The following is a 22,475-nucleotide window of genomic DNA, read 5'->3' on the forward strand; positions in this document are numbered from 1 at the left end:
TACCGCCTACTTTCTTGATAACAATAGTGTAGAATTCACCACAAGTTACAAGTATCTTGGCATTAACCTACAATCCGACTTATCATGGAATCATCATATTAATCTCACTCTTGCCTCCGCTAACCGTACTTTCAGACTTCTCAAACATAATTTAAAAGAGGCCGCGACACATGTAAAAAAACTAGCGTACACCACATTAATCCGTCCGAAACTCGAATACGCCTCTGCCATTTGGGATCCTCATCAGAATTATATCATCAGTAACATCGAAGCCCTGCAAAACCGTGCTGCGCGATTCATCTTTTCTGATTATTCATGTTACACCAGCGTCACCTCATTGAAGACTAAAGCCGAGTTAGATAACTTAGCACTGCGCCGAAAAATTTCACTTTTCCACAAGCTTTATCACCATCCTTCCCTTCATGATGAATTCTTTCAGCCACCGCTATCATCCTTACAAAGTTAAACGCATTAACTGCCAGTCATTCCATTATGCCTATTCTTTTTTACCACGCACAATAACCGAATGGAACGCTTTGCCATCAGAAATTGCCACTGAATCTGATCTAAATAAATTCCAACATCTTATGCACTCATGTTTCAACAACTAAAAAGGTATTTTTTGAGCGTTCTTTTCTTCCGCCTTGTCTTCTTTTTATTTTTATTTTTTGTACTTCAGCGCACCTTTTTCAGTGTTGTCTTTTTCTTTTTCTAGCGGTGCTGTTATTTATGCTCAAATTTTGCTGTTATGTGCATTGTTGCGACCCTTTCTGTGAATGCCTATTTATGATAAATATTTTGTGATTTCTATTTTATTTTAGTGCAATATCTTTAACCTTATAACAATGCTTTGTACTTACTCCCCCCCCCCCCCCCCCCCCCCCATGTAATACCCTCAAATGAGGGCCTTTGGGGGTATTTTGAATAAATAAATAAATAAATAAATAAATAAACTGACTAGTTGCAAGAGAAAAAATTATGGCACCTTAATCTTCTTCCAGAAAAAAATAACCAAAACAGAGCTATGTACTGCACTCAGTCCTATTCACAGAGGAGTATATCAACTCTAGTGGATGTACCAGATTACTTGGACAGTCACAAACCTGTAACATAGCCCGGTGCAACGATCGGCTCTATCTGACCTTCTTTGTCAATATAAAATGTATATTCCTGCCAAAATCTAGAGTTCTGGTCTGCACTATTGTCATCAAAGGGAAAGATCTACAAGAATGTGCCAACATTCCTCTATTCGTCTCCGGCCATAGGCGCCACGAAAACCTGCTTCATTTGACGGCAGCAGTGAGAGGTTGAACATCCAACTGGTTACACCACTTCTTGAAACTGCTTTTAGCAACACGAGGAACATGAACATTTAACACTACAGTCATCAGCGAACTACCTCGACATCTGTACATTGAGCCAATGCACCCCCAAAGAGTTGTCCAAATGTAAACTACGCTTCCTGACAACCCCCCACCCCCACCCCAATTTCTTTGATAACATTCACTATCAGTAAATATGAAAGCCCCAGACACAGTCATGCATACAGTGTGGTGCATTATGAATGGGGCCCTAGGCTTTCAGGTTTTCTTTTTTCTGAAATTCAAGAGGAAGTAAAAATCGGGCACTGTTCTTTTAACCAAAAATGGGGCAAGAATCTCGTTTACTTTTAGATTATTTGTAAGGTAAATAGAATTAACCATTAGCTGTTACTCTGTAGTGAGATAAAAATACGTTATGCGAACGAACTAGAAAAGTTGTAGGTTGCACCCACAAAACATTCACCAGTGCATATGTTCCAAATGGCCCCCTTTTGTTATTTTCAATAATTTTGCTTTGCTAGACTTGTGGTCTGCATTCATATCATTTTCGTGTGCATTGCACATACTATAATGGGTGATGTTAAACTGTTGACTTCAAAAAGATTCGTTAAAATATCGTAGCCCTATGTTCAGTGGGATTCTTTTCTAAGGGGAAAGGTTTGACTGTCCGCGAGTAAATACTTTCCTTGAGTAGCAAGGGCTCAAACAGACGTTGATTACTTTGTTAAAAATTAACTGCAGAGACCTTTCTTACATAGGTCAGGGGTAGCCATTGGTTTTCAAAACGGTGCCTCAGTAGAGAAATGCACCTCAGCACAGCTGTTTTTGCATGGTAGCAGGGTTTAACCTAGCCTTCATAAAACGTGTTCAAGGTGTGCAGTTAGGAAATAATCAGATTCCAACTGAAAACACAGGGCCCTACACATGACAAATGCTCTCTGCCCAACTTTTATGCTTGCATTTAAGCTACCTGTCATGCAGCAGTAAAAAAAAAAAAACCCTTCTGCATTTACGGTAAATGGGGCCCTACGCAGCCCATTTAATACGTATCTAACAAGGACTGCCCTATGCATGAAATTCAACTAAATACAGTGGTCTAATGGTACACAACATTTTCATCAAATAATCTAATCCTAAACTAAATAAGTGACTTCGGGATACTGCACCTTGTCCTTCAAGCACCTGAGGAACTGAGCTGAGGTCTGAAACTAGGCATGGATCTTTACCTCGACCCTGCCTGCTGGCGCGGGGGGGTGTCAATGGGCGCTCAGCAAAACAGAACCGAAGAGGGGTTGTTGCCCCCAGTAAGCACATGCAAGGCTGAGCTCGGGGCCCCGGAAGCCGTGACTTGCGATTTCGGGAACTGAAAAGTGGGAACGACGGGCTCACAATGTCACAACGACGCGTCGTAAATAACCGTGCACCGGGCAAACGAAACTAACAGGTTTGCCCGTCTTTTGTGCCAGACGCACTGCAAAACGCGCCGAAGGCCGAAAATATCGCATTGTAATGCAGGCCAGGCACAGTGGACAAGCGAACGAGGTCTTTCCGCGTTGCCTCAAGTAATCCCAGTCCCCCTAACCCCTCCCCTCTTTTTTTTTTTCGTAATTACCGCGACGGCGCCCGCAGCTCAAGGACGCCTGCGCGTGGGAGTGAACAAGGCTATTGTATTTCGCCCCCAAGGTTTTCGGGGAAGCCCTTCTATTGACGCGTCACGGCTGCTCTTCGCCCCGCACTTTTACTGGTGGAAAAAGCGCCGGACCCCAGCCCAAGGGTCCGTGGAAGAGCTAGGGATCGAGTTTTGAGCGCGCGAAAAACGTGTGAGCAAAGGCAAAGGGGAAAAAAAAAAAAGTGGTAGAAACGCGCAGCGCGGCAGCCGGAAGGCTTTCTGAACCACCTGCACATTTGTCTCGCCAAGCGGGTTCCAGGTGGTGCGTGCGCTGGTAGTGCCCGCCTGGGTGGTGGTACGGTGGTACCGCCACCACAGCCTGGCACCATTCACACCTGTCACTCGCTTTATCATCGCCGTGTGGTGGTGTTTTCCATGTGACTCACGTAACACCGTCACGAGCGGATGCGCGTTCAATGAACGCACGCGCGGTTGTAGTTACTCGATCGAGTCGGTCGAACGCGCGCGAGCCGGAAGAAAGGATTTCAAAGGAAAGCGAAGCAAAAAACAACGCGGGCTGAAGAACACCGCGCCGAGCCTGCCAACCAGGCGCGGTTTATAAAAGCGAAGGCCAGATCCGCGAAAAGAGAACAAGCGTTGTCTGCGCCGACGTTTTGAGATGTGTGCCCAGCTAGCGCACGGTGCGGCGCGGCCGTACTACAAACGCGCCCGCGATCAACAGCAGCACTGCTTCTGACTGACCGCGAAAAAAAATAATCGCGCGCTTCAACATGAGGGCGCGAGCGCGCGGATCGCTAGGGTTGGACCCAAACCGCTAAAAATAGGAGTCTTTTCTCGGGCGCATTCGTTGTGCGGGGAAACGCAGCGTACACACAAGACACGCGGGCGAGCAAGGACATCGCGCGACCACCACTGATGGGCAACTTGACAGGAGCGCGCCACAAACGAGCTATTGCTGCTGCTATCGCAGCACCTATGTGTACTCGTTTCGCTCGGACCCTTTGTTGCCGCGCTCTGTAAACGCGCTCGCGTTAGGAGATAACTCGAGACTAGTAAACGCAGCACTAAGCCGGCCGTTGGTAACGGACGCGCCCGGGCTTGCCATCGAGTTTGCGCCAGCGGACATTTCGCAAGCGAAACGGTCTGGTATAGTACTCCATCTGTCGTGTGCGTCGTCGTCGTGACCGCGTACAAACGTGCAAAAAATGGGTGACACAGGGGGGTCGAACTTTTGTAAACGGAAGGTATTACGCACGGTATTAAAGGGTGGGTCAAGCAACGAGAACGGGACATGGGTTACTTACGTGCGGAGGTTTCGATCAGCTGATGGAGGCGATACCCGCTGCATCATCCGTCGTGCCCGCCTCGTGCGTATCCATTCCTCGCACACCACCGTCGCTATGAGGCACTGGACTTCGGTGCCACCACAATGAACATAGCTGCGAAAAATGTGGGGTGCGTCGGAAGCGAGCGCACAAATCCGTGCGCTCGGAAAGACTCAGCGACTCAGCAGCAGGCGCTCCTAGCACGGTCAGCCACAAGCCGAAATGGCCCTTTTGCTTTTTTTTTGTCATGCAAGGAAGCAATACAAAAGCTCCGCAGAATAAACATGAACTATTTGTTGCTAGCAAGCCACAATATTTTGCTAAAATTTACATTATAAAATATTGTTTACATTTATGGCAGATTTTTAAAAGTTAATTTTTAATAAAAAGAAGTATATTGTTGCGAGTCTGTTCTCTCCGGCTGATGGCTGCCTTGGGGGTTTTGCGCTGCTCGAAACCATGCACGAAACTCGATGGATTTCGGTGCGTAACCTTTAATACTGTGTACTCTTTTAATTAAATTGACAAGAAATTAGCTTTGTAATCAAAGGAGGCACAACTTGACCGGTGTTTTGCGATGTGCGGGAAGCACCGTCAGAAAAAGAAAAAGCTCCAAGCGCATCATTGCATGTTCACATTGGAAAGTCAAATCCGCCTTCACTCTGTTTTCTCGCTCAGGTTCATTCTTTCGCTTTTATTTAATTTCCTCTTGCAAGCCTTTGTATGTCAGTGCCTGACATACATGCATGCACGCTCTCCTTGTTTTGGACGAAGACGAAACTGCGTCAGCTGATCACGCGCTTTGGTCGAGGCCGAATGAATGAAACTGGTTTCTGTAAAACTCCTATTTTTATTCGTCGTAACCTCTGCTGTCGGCGGTGGAATTGGCGAGTCGGAGTTCCACTCGTTGTTGTCCTTCTGAACTCGAGTCTTCTAAGCTGTTCTCGCTCGAGGACGTATCTTTAACGTCATGTCAGCGCCAAAGGTCGCGCGTGGCAGCGCGCCTCCGATGAAGCGCAGTGTAAGTAGAGCGCGCGCGGGACATTTCTGCCCTTCGCGCCATGCTTATCCTCTTGAGGGCAACAACAACAACATTTGCGCCAACTGGTGCAGCGGCCTTGCCATGGTGTCGGCGCGGAACAAGGTTCCCTGCGACGCAGCAGCTTCTCACGTGCCCGGCGGCATCAGCCAACACGGCAGTGGAGTCTGGGTGCGGACTTTTTTTCGACTCGTGAAACCCTCGGGCGGTGGCAATACGCTTCACTACTCGGAGCGGAAGCTTCTCGGGTGAGTTGATCGCTTTCCTTCCTGATACGTCATGCACAGGTCAGCTGATGGCTAGTTGTGCAACCTCCGAGTTCGTCCCCTGCAGAGGTGCGAAAAGGGTTTGGCGGCTTGCCTCTCGCGCAGTTGCGTAAGATGGGCCGAGGCGTAGTATGCACTTGCTGCGTATCTGCTGGCTAGGAAAAATCACTCGCGACGATGTGACAGATCTGGCGCCTGCAGCACGCCTACATACGAACATCGAAATGCAGCGGTTATCTTTCTTCAGTAGTATTAAACATATGTTGCTACATTTTAAACGCTGTGGCAAGGAAAGCATTTAGTGCGGCATAGTAGAGATACATCCAGACAATGCATGCTTAGATGAAAAGCCTGAACTACGATTGCCAGTCACACGATGTGCTTAACAGAAATTTAGGATATCATCAAATAGCAAGAGTAACTTCCTATTACTTGCTTACTTACGGCCATACCAACCTTTTATTATTACCTTCCACCTCAGCGCACCAAAGCTAATTCCTAAGTTTGATAATTTAGTCATGTAACATGGTTAGTCGCATTGGTCACGTAAGCAGCCCTCCATTGCAGCTAACGAGTTACAGCTGACACATTGCATTTGGTGATGCCTCTGTGTGATTTGTGAATCTCAGTGGCATAGACTCACTCTGTCATGTGTGTTTGTTTCTAACGCAGTGCTGAAAGCTTACATATAAAAATATGCATGTTCCACGCAGTCATCAGGCAGAGGCTAACTGTTCTTTTCACAGCAAGATCCAGCATACGGCTTTTTAAGCCCCTAGCAGACATTTTTTTTTTTAATGGCACCAAATGGTCATTTAGTCCCCGTGCTGCCATCTGTTGGCAAAAAAAAAAAAAATGTTTTGGGTGAGCCCTACCCACCTTAAACCAGACACAAAGTGCGAGAAAACACATCGTATACACGTGGCAAGCTAGACTCGTCATGAGCCAGAAATGACAGTCGACTTATGACAAGCCTGGCTTGTCCAAGTCTGCTGGGGGGTTAAATAAGTACCGAGTAGGAATTTCCTTGTTTTTGTTTTTTTTTTCTTTGACATGTAGTTGTTGGCCAGAAAATCACACTATGGAGTTGCTGCTGTGTGTGATGTGCAGTTAAGCATGGAGAAAGAAGGATGGCCCATGTTGGTATTAAGCTGTGGAACAAGCTTCCAAGTGAACTCAAACACAGTAAAACTCTTCCTGAGTCATTGAAGAAATATTATAAACAATGAGTGAAGCCAGCGTTTTTTCTTTTCATGTATTTTTGTGTGTTTGTATGCGTTTGTAAAAGAGGCTTGGTGCTCTGAATATTGTTGCTCTATGTACCCATTTATGTATTTCTAATTTCATGAGCTTTTATATGTATGTAATTAATTTTAGTTATGCCTGCAATTTTCTTTTAAACTGAATTGCATGGATCCCAACTAGCTTTTAGCTAGGGATCCAGATGTTTTCACAAGCATGCCTTGTATGATTGTTGAGAAATAAAATTGAATCAATCAATCAATCAATATCACCGTTGTTTTAATTCTGGGCACAGTGTGATGTAGCCCAGTACCAAAGCTTATGTGGTGGTCAGTCATGTCGGCCTTCATGGCTCTTGACATGTCAGGTGTGTGATGTGCAGTTAAGCATATCACCATTGCTTTAATTCTGGGCACAGTGTGATGCAGCCAGGTACCAAAGTATATGTAGTGGTAAGTCATGTGGGCCTGCAAACCTCTTGACATGTCAGGGACACTTCAGTTTCTTAAATTAATGGCCAGGAGTGTACCACTCGTTGATGTCATCACTCATTAATGCATGTCTCACAGGCTGGTACATGTCACTCTCTGTTTTGAGTCTAACTCCAGTTTGCTGTGCTGGCTCCTATAGCTACAGTACATGGTGGCGCACTTTAGAGTAGGTTAATGTCGCTACCTGTGAAATGAGGGTAGATTTCAAGCTGTGTGATATAAATACCGTGTGGAAGGCATCTATGCTGGCATGGAGCTTTGAAGTGACGGCAGCCACGTGGTTTTATTTCTGTAGTAGTAAAAAAATAGAATTATGCAGATGCCTTGGTGTCATAATTTCATATTGATATGCACTCCAGTGTTTACAAATTGATGGCCATGTTCAGTGCACACTATTTTTCTGCCTCAGATTATCTTCCCTTTCAAAGCCTTAGTTGCTTGCCTGCCTGCACACTGTCACTGCTAGAGGGCGATCTGTTTGAGTGCTGCCAAGTCCCAGCACAGTAGGTCAAGGACAACCTCTGTGGAGCACTTGCATCTACTGGATTTTCCGTTTTGACAAGTCTTTGGATTTTATGAAGCAGCATTAAGAGAATTGCATGGAGCTTCAGTGTGAGAAAAAAAAGGCATAATTGCAGTTTGAGTTTCCCATCTAAAAGTGCTTGCAACTATAAGAATGATCAGTGAAGAAAAAAAAAACTATGGGGATGCTTAAGTCAGCTTAAGAGTTGAATGCAATAGTATAGATTTCACGTTTGTCACAGCTGCTGTTGGAACTTCTGTGTTTTGCATCAGTTTCTTTGCAATTGTCGGTCCATCAACCGTCATATTCCTACTGCTGGCTGCAATAGCAGATATCCACTATGCAGTGATAATGCTGGCATTTGCATTATCACAATTTTTTTTCACTTTTTTTTTTCTTCTGAGATTGCTATCTAGAAACTAGGTTGCTCACCACCTGGTGGGTCGGTGGTGATCGCGTCGCAAGGTCATGTAACCTCTCTCGACTAGTGAGCAAATTTTGTCACATCGAATGGTGGATTTTGCTCCTGATGTAAACTCTAATGCTATCGCATTAAAGTAATGCATATTTTTTATATTGCTAGCTTTCATTGCAAAGAATGTCCTTAGAGTTTGGCGTACCACTGTGCTGAGATCTTATCTGCCGGAATTGCCATGCCAGAGCTGCTGAGGCAAGAAACAGACATTGACAGGTCATAACATGGTACTTGTAAAGATATCTAGCCTTCCTGCTGCCATTCAAGTCTCCATCCGTGATGATATGTGGTCATCCTTTTGGGCTTGTGCCTGTGGACAGTTCAGGGTCCTTGGTTGATATGTAAACTGCAGGGCACGTCCTTTTTTTGTGCATGCTACACAGTGACCAACCTGCAGTGGATCATCTGCTGCTACCGTGAACGAAACTTGAGGCATGTGAGAGCTGAACACAATCCTCGCTTGCTTCTGTTGCATTGTGCATACCGAAAACAGTGCTCTGCTACTCTGTGCTGTCCTCTAAGTGTGAGCTTCCCGCTGAGATGTTTGATTTTGCATTTCTTTTGCTCCCCCTTTTTGCACTAATGCGGCAGGTACTCAGCAGACCAGATGTTTGAGGTGGTCTCTCGGGTGGAGTTCTACCGAGACTTTGTGCCCTGGTGCACCCAGTCACGTGTGACGGCCCGGTCGCCCAAGGCGCTGACAGCCTACATGCAAGTGGGATTCCCTCCCATCGTCGAGAGCTACGTCTCACATGTCACCATGGTGCGGCCAACCCTTGTCAAGGTGCGTGGTGCCACTGATCTCTTTTGGTCACTGTTGGCCAGCTTTGTCTTTTAATTTTTCTTTTGAGCACTAAGGAAAGCCTATTTGAGCTTGGTGCCGACTGGCATGCCTTATTGCCACAAGCTCATAATAAATGCAGCATTGTCACACTCAAGTCCCACGGGGTCGCTTGCAGGTAGTGCCCCTGTCGTGGCAGCTGAGCTCTAGCTGATTCATTCTGTTCATTTTAATGCGATAGCGTTAGTAGGCCCATGAAGGCAAAAGTTGTCCGGCAGCATCAGCATCTATGTGAAGCCTTCACCTGCTAGGTGATGTTTAAGGATATTTGCCTCTCTCTACCTGTCAACCATTCCTCTCTCCATTTGTTGGGGGAGAGAAGGGAGGTGCAGGACAAAGAATGACTCAGCAGAAATGAAAATTACTAAGAAGTAAATTACCCCGACAACAGCAGGCCTAAGTGTAAAATATACAGCCACCTGAAGAGCTATCTGCTAAATGAAGCTTGGAGGAGCTATTCCTTCTGGCATTGATCAGCAGGAGCAACCTAGGTCTCATAGGCTCCAGTGGCTGTGTTTGAAACAGCCACCTGCCAGTGCTAAGAGGCATCGCTTAACCACCGCGCTGGTACAGGCATGAGGACTTGCCGCAATCTATGAATGTGACACATTTATGTAGTTTGCATAGTCGGAATTGGCATTGAGATATATTGGGGAGTGAAAGACAATGAACTGAGAATTGGATTTGAACCAGAGCAGGAATAGATTGGCGAGTGCAGAAGCATGCGATCTCATTTCTTCCTCATCAATCCAGTTGATCGCCCCTAATTTTTTTGTCATTCGCCTCACCAGGCGACTGATCTGAGTAGTTGCAGGGGTGTGGATTGCCTCGAGGCAGTGATGATGGGGGAACAAAGGTTCAGAGTGAAGCAGGATTAAAATAGAATTCTTGCATTGTGCCTGTCCTATTCTTTTGATCATTTTGGCTGCGTTGTCATGGCAAGCGCTCGGGAGGGCACTAGTTCATACTGATCACGATAGTACACCTAAATCGAATGTATGAGACTTTTATGTTGGTTGAGTGTATTCACCGGTGATTGCCTGCATAGCACCATTAATGAGAGCAGTGGCATATAAGGCATTCTGCAGAGAGTAACTGTGAGGTCATTTTTATAATTAATTGGAGGAAATGCATGCAGAAAGAAGGCTGGGCCATGAACTAGAGTTGTTTTGAAATGTACAAAAAGACGAGGACTTAAAAGGACAGAGTAGCATCCTTTTATTAAGTAAATCTTTCTTTATGCAACATCCTATATACTATAGGTATGCCATAAATTACTGCTTTTTAAGCTAAGCAAACTAAACCTTGATCCGAGGATTTTTCCTGGCTCGAATATTTCCTTTGCAACCACTCTCAATTCGTAACTGCTAACAATGCTATCTCCCCATCAACCCCCGTCAGTTCTGGAGTGCCACAGGGATCTGTTTTAGGCCCTATTTTCTTATTTATATTAACAACCTACCTAGTTGCATATCCTCAAACATACACTTATTCGCTAATGACTGCATAATTTATCGCGAAATTAGCGACACTAACGATGTGTGCACTCTACAAAACGATCTCTCTTCTATATCAGCATGGTGCAACTTCGGCTAATGGAACTTAACTCTTCTAAATGTAAAGTTTTACGTGTCTCCCGCACATCATCTACTACCGGTGCATATTATCTAAATAATACCATACTCGAGGCCGTCACGTCATATCGCTACCTCGGAGTTCATATATCTTCCTCTCTAAATTGGTCGCTCCATATTTACGCCATAATTAACAATGCTAATAGCATGCTAGGCTACCTGCGCCGGAATTTCTCCAATTCCCCTACCTCCCTATAACTCATGGTAGGTGTATAAAACCCTTGTCCATAGCAAACTAGAATACGCATGTGCAATTTGGGACCCCAGCTACGCAAATTCAATTAATGTGCTCGAGCATGTGCAAAATAACGCCGCCTCCTACTTAACGTTAAAGGGACCCAGAACGGGGGTTTCAATAAAGGTGCGATATGTCTGGGAAGTTAAATGATGACGGTTCATAATTATCCTCCAGCAAGAATTATTTTAATGTGTTTTGTGGAAGCTGAGTTATATGCAGACAAATTGAGCTTCCGCGTCTTCGTGCCTTTCCCTCTCTCGCATGCTCCTCGCTCCTCCGCCGGCTCCGCTCACTCGGCCCCTCCCCTAGCTCCCCCAGCTGTTGTGGTGCATGCAGAGTGGCCGCGGCCACGGTAGCGCGTGACGTCTGAAAGAATTCGGCGCTGTGAACCAATGATTACCCCCCGGCTGCTGACGTCATTTGCAAGACGTGACGTCGTCTGCCAAGTTTTCGCTCAAAAGGCGGACACCGCGCGTCACCGCGAGGTGCGAAAGCGGGAATTTAAAAAAAATTATTGTAAATTTCCTGCTCGCTTTTGAGGTCTCGTACGCGGCATGAACGCTCGGTGGCCTGTACTCTACATAGTGCAAACATTTTAAAGCCAAGCTCAAACAACCCTTTCTGTGGCCCTTTAATCGTACTGCAAGTATCACCTCCATGAAAAATACACTTAAGCTTCTACCTTCAGCCTCCCATCGAAAATTTTCACGGTTATGTTTATTTCATAAAATTTTTTACAACTGCCCCAATCTGGTGTTGAAATTATATCTCCTCCGTCTTTCATCTCTCCACGGCTAGATCACGTTCACAAAATCGGCATACGAAACAAAAGCTTGTTCACAGTCGTTCATTCCCTGTACATCAGCAGATTGCAGCCACCTTCCAGGATCGACAACCTGCATTCAAGACAACCTGCACTTCCGTAAACTAAGGCTCACAACAGATGTACTTATTATTCTCCTTTTACCTTTGTTTACCTTAGTTATCTTTGTTTGTTCTCTTATCTTGCTCTTGCAGCTTATGCTTACTTCTTTACTGAATTGTATAACCAGGAACATGACGCTTGTATGTTGAATTTTTGTTTTTGTTCTCCTTGTATAATTTGTAACCACTCCCCTCTGAAATGCCTTTGGCCCTGAGGGTATAAATAATAAATAAATAAATAAAATACTATGCTATGCTTTACTACAGTACAGTACAGTACAGTCGGATACAACAAGTCTGCAGTGAAGCTCTGCTAGGGTGTCTAGAAGGGGAGGTGTGAAAACTGGCCAGGAAGGCCGGGCTCCATTTGCGTAAATGCCGCGCTGCGGCGCTCTTGTCAGGGGCGCTGTCAGCACGCGGCGCATCTGCTTGCGTGCGGAGGGACTGGACTGCAGTGGAAACATGCTTTACCTAATGCTCAAAGTTTCAACAGCCAGCGCAGTTCTTAAGTCATCGCGAAGCTTATATTACGCAACTGCTATCATGTGGTTTGCGAGTATGGGGTAACACAACAGTATATTTGGGGACCTGTGCGAACTTTAAGCAATTTTTCAGGTGGCCTAAAGCAGGCACGCATTTTATGCACGTTTTTTAAAGCCAGTGCGATTTCTTGCAGCTTTTCTAGGGTAGAATGCGTTTTGCACCATTATATATGCAATATTTTTTTTTTCTCCTAGGTGAATGCGATAGTAATAAAGCAAGGCTCATCCAGGAAGTTTATTCCGGCATCTCTTTTTTGCGTTTCTATCTGGGAAAGCATCATTAAACCATCACACAGGCCTTGGTGAGAGATTTCAAGTCTCTCCAAGCACTTAATCCCCGAAAATCCGCTGGCCCTGCTGTGGGGTGCCTCGTGCAGCTGACGTAAATGAAACTAAGCTTGTCTAACTTCCTGTTCTTCTTTTTTCGACTGAATGTCACGTCGAAAATGAAAGAGGCCTGATGGAAATACGCTGCACTTTACTTAGGCTTTTTCTTCTTGCCGATCGAACAAAACAATCTTCTGGAAAAAAAAAAAGGTGGAATCTCAGTTCCGACATACTCTACAGTTTAGTGTGAAACTGCACTTGTGTTCTTGTATGTCGGAATAGACCAGCGTTCCGATGGACGCAGCAGGTTGTATATGAGGTGCTCGGCTGAATTGCTGCCAACCGTTTCCTCAACATCTATTGCCTCTGCACAGTTCCTGCGAACATGATGATCATGCTGGTTCTGTGCGCTTCTTCTTTGACGGAACAGTTCTGCGAGTTGCTTGTCCGCCTCTTCCTGTCCATTGGCAATGTTTTAGAAACGTACTTCGGCAGATTCTTAAAGAGGGCAGGCCCGCCTCTTCCTGTCCATCGGCAATGTTTTAGAAATGTACTTCGGCAGATTCTTAAAGAGGGCAGGCCCGCCTCTTCCTGTCCATCGGCAATGTTTTAGAAATGTACTTCGGCAGATTCTTAAAGAGGGCAGGCCTGCCTCTTCCTGTCCATCGGCAATGTTTTAGAAATGTACTTCGGCAGATTCTTAAAGAGGGCAAGCCCGCCTCTTCCTGTCCATCGGCAATGTTTTAGAAATGTACTTCGGCAGATTCTTAAAGAGGGCAGGCCCGCCTCTTCCTGTCCATCGGCAATGTTTTAGAAATGTACTTCGGCAGATTCTTAAAGAGGGCAGGCCCGCCTCTTCCTGTCGATCGGCAATGTTTTAGAAATGTACTTCGGCAGATTCTTAAAGAGGGCAGGCCCGCCTCTTCCTGTCCATCGGCAATGTTTTAGAAATGTACTTTGGCAGATTCTTAAAGAGGGCAGGCCCGCCTCTTCCTGTCCATCGGCAATGTTTTAGAAATGTACTTCGGCAGATTCTTAAAGAGGGCAGGCCCGCCTCTTCCTGTCGATCGGCAATGTTTTAGAAATGTACTTCGGCAGATTCTTAAAGAGGGCAGGCCCGCCTCTTCCTGTCCATCGGCAATGTTTTAGAAATGTACTTCGGCAGATTCTTAAAGAGGGCAGGCCCGCCTCTTCCTGTCCATCGGCAATGTTTTAGAAATGTACTTCGGCAGATTCTTAAAAGAGGGCAGGCCCGCCTCTTCCTGTCCATCGGCAATGTTTTAGAAATGTACTTCGGCAGATTCTTAAAGAGGGCAGGCCCGCCTCTTCCTGTCCATCGGCAATGTTTTAGAAATGTACTTCGGCAGATTCTTAAAGAGGGCAGGCCCGCCTCTTCCTGTCCATCGGCAATGTTTTAGAAATGTACTTCGGCAGATTCTTAAAGAGGGCAGGCCCGCCTCTTCCTGTCCATCGGCAATGTTTTAGAAATGTACTTCGGCAGATTCTTAAAGAGGGCAGGCCCGCCTCTTCCTGTCCATCGGCAATGTTTTAGAAATGTACTTCGGCAGATTCTTAAAGAGGGCAGGCCCGCCTCTTCCTGTCCATTGGCAATGTTTTAGAAATGTACTTCGGCAGATTCTTAAAGAGGGCAGGCCCGCCTCTTCCTGTCGATCGGCAATGTTTTAGAAATGTACTTCGGCAGATTCTTAAAGAGGGCAGGCCCGCCTCTTCCTGTCCATCGGCAATGTTTTAGAAATGTTCTTCGGCAGATTCTTAAAGAGGGCAGGCCCGCCTCTTCCTGTCCATCGGCAATGTTTTAGAAATGTACTTCGGCAGATTCTTAAAGAGGGCAGGCCCGCCTCTTCCTGTCCATCGGCAATGTTTTAGAAATGTACTTTGGCAGATTCTTAAAGAGGGCAGGCCCGCCTCTTCCTGTCCATCGGCAATGTTTTAGAAATGTACTTCGGCAGATTCTTAAAGAGGGCAGGCCCGCCTCTTCCTGTCCATCGGCAATGTTTTAGAAATGTACTTCGGCAGATTCTTAAAGAGGGCAGGCCCGCCTCTTCCTGTCCATCGGCAATGTTTTAGAAATGTACTTCGGCAGATTCTTAAAGAGGGCAGGCCCGCCTCTTCCTGTCCATTGGCAACGTTTTAGAAATGTACTTCGGCAGATTCTTAAAGAGGGCAGGCCCGCCTCTTCCTGTCCATCGGCAATGTTTTATAAATGTACTTCGGCAGATTCTTAAAGAGGGCAGGCCCGCCTCTTCCTGTCCATCGGCAATGTTTTATAAATGTACTTCGGCAGATTCTTAAAGAGGGCAGGCCCGCCTCTTCCTGTCCATCGGCAATGTCTTAGAAATGTACTTCGGCAGATTCTTAAAGAGGGCAGGCCCGCCTCTTCCTGTCCATCGGCAATGTTTTAGAAATGTACTTCGGCAGGTTCTTAGAGGGTAGGCACGCATCATGTCCTAAAACTGGAACGTTGCGCTGGATCACTAGCTCAGTGCCGTTCACAATGTGCAGGAATTTTTGTCGGATATACCTGTTGACAGACAAGAAAAGCAAGAAAAATCAGCGCTTGGAAGATTGCTGCCATCACACCATGAGCACAGAGTTGAGAGATGTGCAGCCCGCCATTATAACTTCAGCTTTAGCGATCTTCAGGACGTTGTTTTTTGTTACACCAGTTTTCTCAAAGCATCAACATGTGTAGAAATGCTAAACGTTCGTAACTTGCGTCAGACCGTCTTTCACAGACAAGTGAATTCTCCTGCAGCGAATTGTCGGCTCTACGAATAGCGGCGCTTACTTCAAGAAGAGATTAGGGCAAGCCAGCGGACGGAAAATTGACACTTTTTTTGAGCAAGATATATAACCTGATTCGCACCCGGGAACAAAGCACCATCTCTGAACCTTTTTCTTAGACGTAGATGGCATTCTGCCAGCATGCAGCAAGCATAAAGAAGCACGACACGCAGCAAACCGCACTGAAACACACAGCGGCGAACCACGCCAAACCGCGCACAGACTGCCTTCACTCCGTAGTCTCCTCCGGAACGCTGACGGTGCCTCAGACTGCCCTGTTTGGCCCTAGCGGCGTTCACTCAAACGGGGCCACTTCTGTCTATGGGGAGCGCGCCGCGTTTTTCACACCTCCCCTTCTAGACACCGTAGCTCTGCCGTCCACATTCAGCCGTCGTACACAGAATTCCTCCACGATGAGAAAGTAGTCCGCTGCTTAAATGCCTCTTGTTACCTGAACAGGAAGCTTTTCACGAGAAAAAATTGAGCTCTAGAGTTTTGATACGGGGATTGTTTGATATAGTCAAACATGAAAAAGCTGATTTCGTTCACTGTTGCGATTGGCCAGCGGAGTAATACAGTACGCCACGGACTGCACCTAAGTGCTACAAACTATTGTTCATTTAAGTTGTATCGTACTATATACATATATATATACTATACATGCATGCATTGCCTATCAATTTTTCTGCATTGGTATTTTCACCTGTAGCATATATTTGGTGAATCCTTAACCCAACTCCCCACGCTTTTGCCACATCACATAACATGATGTTATGCTCTGTAATAAAGCAGCATTGTACGGCTTCTGATGGTAGTGTGTGATTAGGTAACATTAGGTGCACATTGGCTAACAAACATATTGTCGGTTCTGGACAAAATACTTACATTGCAGTCACTTTTGAAGTGAGCAGAGTGAAATTTAAGCAGCACTTGTGTGCGGCTATAGTTCTCCTAAGGCTGTATGAGAGGACTGTGCCTCCAAGTAATGGCCGTAGGCTAGTGCTAAAAAATTTAAAGCTTAAGGTTTTTCTGCTTAAGTGGACGTGTAGCCGTGTAAAATAGCACTTATCAAACAAAGACAATTTCTCCTTCAATGACTGCTTCCATTTTGACAAAATACACGAGATATCACAGCACCTCGCCAGTTAGCCTTTTTAATCTTTACTTACGACACAGTCATGAATGGTGGTTTGATGTTTAGATTTGCTGCGAAGCGCAGCTTGCCATAAAGTTGCTTGGCATATCTCTTAGACTGCCATGCTAGATAAGCGGACAGCAGCATTACAGGGTTCCGTTGGTGCGTTTTAGTTTTTTTCAGCTGTTTAACCTTTTGCGGTCATGAAGCCTCAGCCACTGCAAAGTTGTTGTCAGGAAGTATTTTGCAAATTTCAGGCACCATGAAAGGAGCCCACTGGTGTATTAAAATGCTTAGTAGTACATTTCTTTGTGCCTTGTGTCTTTCAGTCTTTAAGCAGTGCTTCATTTTAATCTGCACGAAAGCACTAAGAGCACCAGTGTGTTTGCTACACATCTCTCAATAAAACACCTTCTCATTCCTGTCGCCGCTAGCTTCACTGGAGTTGCCAGGTTATCTTTCTGCATCCTCTGGTGGAGGAAAATAATTGTATTTCTCGCTAAAATGTTACTGAACTTCTCGGACTTGGTATCCTAAAATGTGAGCATCAGAACTACTGGCATTGATTGGCTGCCTTGCCAGAATTTACCAATTGATTCTGTGCTTCCGTGTGGGGGAGGAATATCACAACTCTAAAAAGTGCACATCGCAAGAGAGAATGGATGGGGCCGCATCTGATGTCTTTGATGTCAGGCGGGGCCCGAGTAATGACTGCAAAGGATTAGGATGGCTTCCAGCGTCGTGAGAAGCATGGCGACGAATGTGGCAGTGAGTTTCATGGCCTTTGAGGCTCAGTGCTCGGACTACAGACCGCACAAACTGTTAAGGATTGATGGTGACGTTGATTACGGCTACTCCCTTTGTAAGGAGTAGGCTGTAGAGCGCACTGTGCGGCCAAGCCAAAACAATGAAAAGGAGCAAAAAAAGAAACTACATGAAACGAAATTAATCTGTTTGCCCACAGCACAAATTCACTGTGGCCATACTTTACGAGCACCTGCAAAGTACAGAATGCATGCTTAGAAACCTTGCTTTCATTATGAAGGTTGGTTTTACATGTCTTGCTCTGAAAGGTCGGGTGGAGCTCCTTATTAGTTACTTCGTACCTAAGGAGAAGCCTAATTTAAGGGAGTAAGTGGGTGTGTTTAGTGCTTGCTTTATTTGTGTGTAACATTTATTTTTATTCATCAAAACCCTATTATTTTTTTATTGCCAGGTGATACCGCAATCTAAGAGAAAGATGTCCACCTAACTGTGTTTAAATAACATTTCACAGAGAAATATTTAGTGGACTGCTGCACGAGTTGGGCAACGTGGGTGAGCATAACTGGAGCAGACCACAAAAATTCTCTGCTGGGACTTTTTTTTTGTAGCAGGATTGTGTTACATATTTGCATCTGTCTATTGTGAAGCACTCTGTAATGCTTCCTGTTTTTGTAAATGGTGGCTTAGTTGGAAGATATATTTTGGGACACCTTGAGGCACTTAGGGTTGCTCTTGCTGTGGCTGCTGCTGCTGCAAAAAAAAAAGCAACCGTGATTTGCACTACTTGCATCTTGTCGTAATGAATGGTGTATGCAGTACCAGGTTCAGGATATCTGAACACTCATTACTACAAGCACATCATAAAGGCCATTGCCTGCTTTGTAATGAACTATGCATTTACAGTCGAAGCTAATTATAGCAAACTTGGTTAGATTGAATTTTCTTTTATATCGAATAATTTCTGAGTATCGTAAAGCTACATCGTGAATCTGTAGGAAAATGTACGGTTACTTCATACAAAAATTAGTCATCACATCCGATAGACTGAACTTCGGGCAACACCGGGTGATTCAGGAAGCTGGCTTTTCCTCAACATATCTCCCGTGGTTAGCTTCCCTGCAGGTCCGATCGAAATTCGTACAACTCCGTTCGACTGAGAAAATTGATAAGGTGGCAGTTGCATGTTGGCAGCACATGAAATACAAAATAGAGCGACAGCACACAGGGACAAGCAAGAACAAACATGACTGCTGGTGTGCGTCCTCACTTGTCCCTGTGTGCTGTTGTGTATGTCAAGAAGCTGGCTGTCCCTCAGCACATTTCTAAAGGTTGGCATTCCCGCATGGACTTGCGACCCTATATTGGTGCTGTGTAGCTTGCGGAGACCGATGACGACCTGGATTTTCCGTGAAATATGTGGTGGGCGTTGCGCCAGTTGTGCCTGCGTTGTCACATTGTGCCTGTGTTCACACATATGGTGCGTCGTGCGGCCATTGGCAATTTCACTTGGTTTTACTGTCAGTGCGTGCGCGCGATGGCAGCCGCGAAAGCGCAGAACCTCCCCTTCTCTCTGAATTATCAAGCAAGTTGAACGAGGTGAGAAGAGATCCAAAGTTGCTCGCCACCAACATGGATAGATCGATGAAGCTTTGAGCCCTCGTGATCGGAAAATGGCTGGAATGCTTGCAGGACGTGCTTTAGTTTTGGTGACCTAGAGGTCCAGTCGAAGAACGTGGATGACTGCAATCTTTTTGTCCAGTGGCTGAAGTCTTGGAACGACGACCTGCTAGTCTAAAAGATTGCTATGTGCCTATTGCTGAAGCATTAGTTCCAGCAACATTGCACTTTACTTCCTGCCACCGAACGCAGCGTTGATGCTTCAACCCTTGGACTAGGGGATAATCTGTGCTGTGAAAGTTGGTTTTGAACGGTTCCTGCAGTACCCGAGGACTGGAAGAGCCCTAAAAATCGACCTCTCTGGCACTGTGTCTATGCTGAGTGGGTCGCGGAATGATATCAAAAACGAAATTACACATATCTGCTTCCTACATTATGGTCTCTTGTTTTCCCGGAGATGACGAAGCAAATTCTTTGCTGGGTGAGCTCGATGAAGCCGTCGCAGTTCTTGATGATTTGTGGAACCAGTTGTCATAATTTCCTGGTTCTTTGTCTCCGCGGACGACAACGTTGAGACTGTGGGAAAGCTCGTGAGCAATGACATCATTGCGGACTTTGCAGATAACCAGGGCACTTACTGATGCTAATTGTGATTAGGACTTGATAGAACCTGTGCCCACATGCTTCGACATGCTCCATGCGCTCAGCATGGTTCGTCGCCACTGCGCGTCAGTAGAAGGCTGCGGTCGCAGCTGTTCGGAGTCCATGGATTACATTGAAAAATGTGTTCTTTCCAAGGCAATGAAAATGAAGAAACGTAAAAAATTCATGACTATTTCACTCAGTAATCTGCGGGCAGTAGGCGGCTGTTAAAGAAATACTTTTTTTTCCCATCTCAATGCGTTTGTATGTTGCTAAATTTATTGTTACTTTTATATCGAATTGAAACTTATATCAAACTCGTAGGCATTTTTTCGAGAGATCGATATATGCGGGTTCGACTGTATGCGCACGTGACTTGTACTGCTTACTTTACTGGACGTATATGGTTTCAGAGCCCGAAAACAGCAACATGTCTGTTGTGTGATGCATTGATCGCCTCCATTGAGCTCGTAAAACAAAGGAAGTTTGACATTTACTTGTTGTGGTTTGTGACATTGCAGTCTGTGTGCTCCGATGGGCGTCTATTCAACCACCTGGAAACCATCTGGAGGTTCGAGCCTGGCCTCGAGGACAACCCCAAGACTTGCACACTGGATTTCAAGGCAGGCTTCCTTTTTCTATGACTGTTTTACTTTGTAACAAAGTTAGTGTCACATTAGAATCGGGGGAAAGCTATAGCCATTTCTGTACCCCTGTATTGCTTTTTTCATTTTAGTCGTAATGTGGAAAGTGTAAATTTGATTTCTCAGTATCAATTTTTGGACACTTTGCCAATGCTTGTCACCATTTTGACATTCAGCATATCTGATAGCGTTACTTTTTGGGCACTTTCGTGCAACAAAATATGTATGCAGTGTTCCTTTAACCACAGCTGTTGCTTCCACATTGCTCAGGTTGCCTTTGTGTGCAGGTGTCGTTTGAGTTCCGTTCTCGGCTGCACTCACACCTGGCGCACATGTTCCTGGATGAAGTGGTACGGCAAATGACACGTGCCTTTCTCAACCGGGCAGCCACCCTGTACGGCAAGCAGTCCATCCCAGGCCGGAGTGGCAAGGTGCTGCCCTCTGGTGCCCCCTGACGCCGGCCCCCCAAGTAGCCTTGTCTTGACACATGTGGACTGCTTCAATGTCCCATAGCCCCCCTCACCTCCACATTTTTCTCGCATGTGTTGCCCCAATTTTTTGTTCAGTCTAGAGCCGCCATGTTTTGTGAATATCATTTCTCTAGTGTGCAGTCCATTTGCCAGGTGGCACTCCACTCACTAGGGGCAACTGAGCATGCATGGAAGGTGAGGGGGTGTTTTATTGTTTGAAGATGCCGGCAACAAGCAGAGAAGTTACGGAGCAGCCATCAGCCGGAGGACAGCAGAACTGTGCGGTCATACGTGGAGTTTTGCATCACGAATTAGCCAGAAGATGGAAACAGGCCTAGTGGTGGTGATCTCTGCAGTGGCCCCCAAATGTCCTTGCGTGCTATCCAGCACTGCCCAAGGAGCTTTTCAGTTGTAAATGAAGCCAAACTGCTAAAGAGCAGCATTGTGAAGTGATCCTCTTGGACGAATTAAAATTTCAATGATATTTGAGCAGTGTCGGCTTAAGTGAGCGTAGTATTTATATTTAATGCAGTAGTTCACTATTTTTATTTTATCAGCTAGTGGCTTTTCTAGGTTGGTGTTTTTTGTACTTCGAGTAGTTCAGACAAAGGAACAAAGGGGGAAATGTATTTGTGCTGTCAGCAATCCAGGGTGACTAGTTTTGTAGTTAATTTTACAATTGCTCTTCGTGGGTGATACTGAACGCTGCGCAAGCATGTCACACAGGGCTTTGGCAGAGCTCATCTTTGTTCTTAAAAATTCTCCAATTGTTGAATGCACTCTTTGCTGAGCTCTGGGAAGAATTTTTATTTTTGTTTGACACTTACCGGAAATAAAGTATTGCCTGTTTTTCTGACTGATTCTTTGTAATTTCAAGAGGTGACCTTGCCTAATATGGCTGCTGCTAAAGTGCAGGCTAATTTTCAATTATTTGTGAATGAAATTGTCTTACTACTGTGCAGTTTAGTGTCTTGCTTATTGCTACTATCCGTTCTTTGTTTTGCGCAAAAAGGTAAGTGCATTTTGCCTTCACGTACGTCTAGAGGCCTGTGTACTGTGCGATGTTGGTGCATGTTAAAGAACCCCAGGTGGTCGAAATTTCTGGAGCCTTCCACTATGGCGTGCATCCCTCACAGCTTGAGTCACTTTGGGACGTTAAACCTCCATGAAATATAAATGACAGAGGATAAACTGTGGTCAGGATTGCAGGCCTGTTACGCATTAATGAGAATCTCTAGATGAGTGTCTGGAATCAATTATAAAGCAGTACAATTTCCGAGCACCAAGGAAGGCAGACCACGGGAAGAAACATAGCTCTGGTGCTACTTCCTGCAATCCTTGTCTTTTCTTTTTGTACTCTGAACGTGCATGGCCAATACCAACTAGCCCGAATTTTTGTTTAGCGATATATGTTTTGAGTAAACTACCAGTGCCAGGTGGCCCCTTGAGAGAACAAAACAGGGTTTGAGTCAGTTCAGAAAACTTGTAAACAGATGTTATATATATATTGGGATAAAAATTAGTGGCAATGAGAGATAGGTAAATGTGGATGCTTTTGCAAATTGGCAGCCCTGCTAT

General features: G+C 45.5%; 2 protein-coding genes across 3 annotated transcripts in view; one reads left to right on the top strand and one right to left on the bottom strand.

Moving 5' to 3' along the window:
- The window catches only part of Atg9 (autophagy-related protein 9), a 55,966-nt gene extending 51,456 nt beyond the window's left edge, over positions 1–4,510 (bottom strand). For both annotated transcript variants that reach the window (XM_077657715.1, XM_077657714.1), the window contains exon 1: positions 4,257–4,510. The gene's annotated coding sequence lies outside the window, so the exon portion shown is untranslated. The remainder of the gene's footprint in view (positions 1–4,256) is intronic.
- Positions 4,511–4,657: 147 nt separating this feature from the next.
- LOC144124817 (coenzyme Q-binding protein COQ10 homolog B, mitochondrial) lies at positions 4,658–21,753 on the top strand. Its single transcript, XM_077657716.1, has 5 exons — positions 4,658–4,760; positions 5,391–5,564; positions 8,905–9,097; positions 20,305–20,406; positions 20,715–21,753. The coding sequence occupies exons 1-5, from the start codon at positions 4,702–4,704 to the stop codon at positions 20,880–20,882; spliced, it is 696 nt and encodes a 231-aa protein (XP_077513842.1). The 5' UTR covers positions 4,658–4,701; the 3' UTR covers positions 20,883–21,753.
- Positions 21,754–22,475: the final 722 nt, after the last annotated feature.

This window comes from Amblyomma americanum, chromosome 3 (assembly GCF_052857255.1).
Source record: "Amblyomma americanum isolate KBUSLIRL-KWMA chromosome 3, ASM5285725v1, whole genome shotgun sequence".
NCBI classification, from domain to species: domain Eukaryota; kingdom Metazoa; phylum Arthropoda; class Arachnida; order Ixodida; family Ixodidae; genus Amblyomma; species Amblyomma americanum.

What these genes read in the sequence shown, in the direction of transcription:
- LOC144124817 (XM_077657716.1), top strand. Translation starts at nt 4,702, where the DNA reads ATGGCTGCCTTGGGGGTTTTGCGCTGCTCGAAACCATGCACGAAACTC. An exon ending in ACGAAACTCGATGGATTTCG is followed by an intron (nt 4,761 to 5,390) that starts GTGCGTAACCTT and finishes CAACTGGTGCAG; the next exon opens with CGGCCTTGCCATGGTGTCGG. An exon ending in TGCGGCCAACCCTTGTCAAG is followed by an intron (nt 9,098 to 20,304) that starts GTGCGTGGTGCC and finishes GTGACATTGCAG; the next exon opens with TCTGTGTGCTCCGATGGGCG.